At 50.8% G+C, this 5,000-nt stretch overlaps 2 protein-coding genes across 7 annotated transcripts in view; one reads left to right on the forward strand and one right to left on the reverse strand.

Annotated features, from left to right (window-relative positions):
• Positions 1–2,716, reverse strand: part of ccdc66 (coiled-coil domain containing 66) — a 7,324-nt gene extending 4,608 nt beyond the window's left edge. Inside the window, exons 1-8 of the mRNA XM_076140242.1 lie at positions 2,624–2,716; positions 1,922–2,062; positions 1,232–1,290; positions 1,062–1,084; positions 643–777; positions 269–479; positions 107–161; positions 1–14 (exon numbers count right to left, since the gene is read on the reverse strand). The exon at positions 1–14 is cut by the window's left edge and continues 81 nt beyond it. Of these exons, the coding sequence (XP_075996357.1) occupies positions 1–14; positions 107–161; positions 269–479; positions 643–777; positions 1,062–1,084; positions 1,232–1,290; positions 1,922–1,932 (508 nt within the window). The 5' untranslated portion in view covers positions 1,933–2,062; positions 2,624–2,716. The remainder of the gene's footprint in view (positions 15–106; positions 162–268; positions 480–642; positions 778–1,061; positions 1,085–1,231; positions 1,291–1,921; positions 2,063–2,623) is intronic.
• The window catches only part of ip6k1 (inositol hexakisphosphate kinase 1), an 8,693-nt gene continuing 6,258 nt past the window's right edge, over positions 2,566–5,000 (forward strand). The window contains exons 1-3 of one of the 6 annotated variants that reach the window (XM_076140243.1): positions 2,566–3,121; positions 3,847–3,909; positions 4,294–4,464. The gene's annotated coding sequence lies outside the window, so the exon portion shown is untranslated. Of the gene's footprint in view, positions 3,122–3,846; positions 3,910–4,293 lie in introns of all 6 variants that reach the window. The other 5 variants (XM_076140244.1, XM_076140247.1, XM_076140248.1 and 2 more) reach the window with 5 other exon arrangements.

Here is a 5,000-nt window from a genome sequence, read left to right on the forward strand (position 1 = left end):
AACATCCAGACGACCTGAGCAGAGCAGCAGATCAGAGCTCTGAGCCACACACACACACACACACACACACACACACACACACACACACACACACACACACACACACCTGTTCTCTCTCTCTTCAGGTGCGTCCTCTCCTCCTCCTCCCTCCTGTGTTGTCCCTATAGAGACCAGAGGTCGCTCCAGGTCAGGTGAAAGGTCAAAGGTTCTCCTGGATCTAAACCATGTCAGAAATCTCTGGACATGTAACAAGACAGTGCTCTGTTACCGTGACGACTGTGCTGCTCTGGGCTGTGGACAGTGTGGAGGATCTGCTCCAGCTGCTCGTTGGTGAGACACACGCCACTGTCCTGTCTCACTGTCCCACTGGAGGACCCGTCTGTCAGCCCCGCCCCCCCTCTGGGAGGAGCCTGCACTGCTTTACCACCGGCTCCAAGGGACCCAACGGTGCTGCTGGGTTTGGATCTGTCTGACTTTACCTTCAACAAGTACACACACACACACACACGCTGCTGTTGTCACTCATCATGTTTACACTAAAGTCCCTTCAAAATAAGAGCTGTACACTCTGGCCCTACAGATGTTCACATGTTGAGCATCGTCTTCCTCTTGTTGGATCTGAGTGGGTAAGCTGGGTCTTACCTTGGGTGCAGCTTTGGCCCCGCCCCCTCTGCCCCTGGCCTCCTTGCTCGTCCCTGCAGAGCGTCGGGCCGGACACTCCTCCACCTGTAGCTGCTCAACGCAGGACGGAGTGTTGGCTCTGAACCTGCACGGCTGCTGAACACGAACACACACACACACACACACACACACACACACACACACACACACACACACACACACACACACACACACACACAGGCTTATTTCCTGTGCTCCTTCTCTTCTTGCTCTCTTTGTTTCTCTCTCTCCAGCTGTTTCTTTTGCTTGTTTTTATCAGATTTGTTGTCAATCAAATTCTCTTTGAAAGCACTTTGAGTACCAGCCAGCGTGTGAACAGAACCAGAGAGAGTGTGTGTGTGTGTATCTGTGTGTGTGTGTGTTTGTGTGCGTGTTGTTACCTTTGCTGGATTCTTCTCAGCACCTGCAGAGGACACAGACGATGTTGAGAGCACTGAGATGTGAACACATGAACAGTGTGTGTGTGTGTGAGGTGATGCAGAGGTCAGTAGAGGTTAGTAGAGGTCAGTGTCAGTAGAGGTCAGTGTCAGAGTCATCAGCTGAGTCTCACCCTGGCTGAGGAGGATCAGTCTTGGTTTTCCATTCTTTAGTTCAAACAGCAAACCGTCTCTGAGCAGGAAGACAAGGAGACATGAGAGAGAGAGAGAGAGAGAGAGAGAGAGAGAGAGAGAGAGAGAGAGAGAGAGAGAGAGAGAGAGAGAGAGAGAGAGAGAGAGACACACACACACGGACACACAGACACACAGACACACGGACACACACACACACACACACACACCTGAGGCCATATGTAACAGCTGACTCAGACCTGACAGGAGACATGTTAAACCTCTTTAAAGATCTGAATGATTCATCATCATCATCATAATAATAATGTTACAGCTGATTGGCTGCTCTGCATGGTGGAGGTATGGTGGAGGTTCCCGGTTTGATTCTGCTCAGAGAGCCTGTGTGCTGCTGAGCAAGACACTGAACCTCTCACTGTGTGTGAAGGGGAGAATCACTGTGAGGAGCTCTACACAGTGCAGCACCTTCCTCTTCATCGGCTCCTTGCCTCTGAGCTCAGGCAGTTTGATGTTTCGGTCTGAAGCACTGAAACTTGTTCACGTTGATATGGCAACAGTCTGACGGGCTGGAGTCAGTTAGCTGGTTGCCGGTGGCTAGCTGAAGCTAACTCGCCTCACACACACGGACACACGGTGTTCAGCTGACTTGTGTTGATGCGCGCACACACACTCACCCGAGGTTCATGCTGCCGGAAGCTTTTCATCCGCAGCTTTGGACGATAAAACTCCCAAACTGCGCTTTATTCAACAAAGTCGCTGTTAGGCTCTGACCGAGCCACGCTACTTCCTGGATGTCCTATTGTGTACGCCGGTTGCTGACAACGACCAAGAACAACGTCTGTGATTGGTTAATTTATTTGTAAGTGCAAAATCATCGACCAATCACACATCTTTGTTTGACAGATACACGCTGGGTTTCCTTTACGCGGTGTTTCTACATTCAAATACTGCTCATAGTTACCATAACTGTAGCTTTAAGTATGTTGACATTTGAATCAAAGTTAAAAGTTTAATGCAGCTCCAGCTCGCTCTTTATAGAAGTATGTTATCGCTTCAAAAATGGCAATATAGTGTTTCTTGTCTAATAATAATAATAATAATCAAAATAATAATAAAACATGCTGTAAGATATTTATTGTACTAATGTCATAATACAGTTCGAGTGATTGCGTTAGATTAATTATGACAGAAACTGAATGAAACATTAATGAAACATTACTTTATTGTCATTCATTATTGAACTTTTTAAACTTCAGTCACGACCTGCCCAGTGCCGAAGCTGATCACGTGACCAATACGCACATGTGCAGTACAGCCCCTGGCCTGTGGGGGACGACAGAGCCCCGCATTGAGCTGTAGCGACTTCAGCCTCTTACCGGGATGTTTCTCTGCCCTTCTTCGGTTCGGGTACCGGGCACTGACACGCTTTAGTCCCGTTTTCATGCTTCAATCGCCCGGGAGAGTCCGGCAGGTTTACATCCTCGAGTGAAACGTTCACGTCATTCACGCTGGAAACAGCGAGTGACGTTCGACCTCTCAACTCTAGTTCACTGTCAGTCACATTTGTTAATAACAAACACACAAAGACTCACTGGCTGTCAGAACGGAACATGGTCGCGTCCTTAGTGTGGTTGGTGTCGTTAGTGTAGTGAAACCACAGTAACCGTCTCGTTTATCACTCAGACTGGGAGCCAAACTAACGCTGCTCGGCGTCCATGTTGTTTCCCGTTGGTGCCGCTCGAGCCGCCGATGCTCCTGCGTGACGCAAAGCCGAGCTCTGACCTCCCGCTGCCGAGCGATGACGAACGCAGCTAAACGGATCATTTGACCTCCATGGAGTCCGTCCGGTTGCCGCGGGGCGCCCGGGAGACACGGTGAGTGTTCGTTTACTGGCCCGCGGTGTGCGGGAGGCTGCGGGAGCGTTAACCGTTATTTTAGCTCCAGAGCTAACTAGCGAGCCATGCTAACGGCTCGGTGGGGAGCTAACGCGAGTCTCCACGGTCACACACGGACCCGCGGGGGGCGACGTGAGGGCGTGGGGGGCTCTGGGGGAGACGGCACCAGATGGAGTCCGGTGGAGCTCACATGCTGGACTGGGCGCAGCTGAGTGCGCTAGAAGGATCTGGCTTAGCTAGCGGGCTGTCAGGCTAAGGTCAAGAAGCTGCCAGGCAGAGAGGCGGCTAATGCTAATGCTTGTGCTAACAGGAGACCAGCAGCATGTCATGACACCAAACTGGACCGGAACATGTTTACATTAAAGCGTCACTGGGAATGAAACTTCAGCCATTTAGCAGCTAAGTGCAGATAAAAGCTGCGCGGCGTTCAAAGGCTCACACAGACTCGTTTAAGAGGACAGATGATGCGTTCAGGGACAGATGTGCTGTGATTAACCTGCTGTCACTCTAACATGAACCCCTGCGCTGGACTCACATGTCAACATACTTGTTGTTGTTATCAGCGCACGTTCCCTGAATTCACTCCTCAGAGCTCAAGCCCCTGTGCTCTGCTCAGTGTGCATGCCTGTGCTCACTGATGAAGCTCTCACAGGTCAGATTTGTGTTTGGATTTGGTACTGATCCAAAGCGGTGCTGTTTTTCAGAGCTTCCTGTCTGTGGAGTGGCTTCAGTCTAGAGGAATGGTCCAGAAGTCCTCACAGGAAGCAGTAAGTGTTGTTGCACCTTTGGTTGGTAGGAAATCAGCCGGTCACTGTTTCTAATGAGGTCTGTCCTGGTGTCTGAGGCCAGCGGCTGCAGTAAACGGTCAAATATGAAGCTGGCAGTGATGCATGACCCCAAACCTGAGCAACAGCTTCTACATGCTGCTCTATAAAGTCACATAGATATACAGTATAGATCTGTACATACACCTGAGACTGAGACAGAGGCTCACCTGCTTACCTTCTGAATGTCACACGAGGAGGAGGAGGAGGAGCCTAACGTCTTCATCATAGAGAGCCCAGAGGGGGCGTGTCTTTGTGTGACTACAGGATGATGGTCATGGACTCAGAGGGAATAACAGCTGATACTTTCTGTTTCATTTATCTTAGAAAAGCAGCAACCGTGTGACGACGACACAAAGAGCCTGTGGGAGAGATTTAGGTGCAGAGGAAGAGCCAGCGTTCACACAGCAACACACACACACACACACACACACACGGCCAGACGGTGAGTCGCTCTCCTGCTCAGCTGCTCCGCCCACACAGGAGCACCTACACTAGGTGTGTGTACGTGCCAGAGGTTGGACCTCGCACATCTTTACAGTGGTGTTGGAGTGGACAGAATGGTCTTCTATGTGTGTGTGCTCTCAGGGGCTGAGCTGGGCTGGGCTCTGTGTGTTCTTCAGTGTTTATGTGAGCATCAGTGGTTCCGCTGCTTGTCTGGATTGGAGTTCAGACCTCATACGTCACGTGTGGTTATGAGGCTCAGCACTTATGACTGAGAGGTTTTGGTTGGCATGGTAACTCCTTTGTGCTGGGTTTGGCCCAACGTTGTAAGAGCGTGCGTGCGTGCGCGCGTGCGTGCGTGCGTGAGGTGTGTGTGTGTGTGTCAGCAGCAGCCCCAGCCTGGTTCTGCTACACAGCATCATATACGTCAGCACACACAAGCTGCTGAGACAGGCTCTCTACAGCATCACCATGACGATGAGGCTCATGTAAAAGACCAACATGGTGACGATGACATCTTTGCTCTCGGCCCTGGCTGTGCACTGCATTGTGGGATTGACCCAGATGTGTGTGTGTGTGTGTGTGTGTGT

The sequence above is a fragment of the Genypterus blacodes genome, unplaced genomic scaffold, assembly GCF_046128005.1.
Source record: "Genypterus blacodes isolate CSIRO-AG114 ecotype Tasmania unplaced genomic scaffold, CSIRO-AGI_Gbla_v1 ptg000529l_1, whole genome shotgun sequence".
In the NCBI taxonomy this organism is placed as follows: Eukaryota; Metazoa; Chordata; class Actinopteri; order Ophidiiformes; family Ophidiidae; genus Genypterus; species Genypterus blacodes.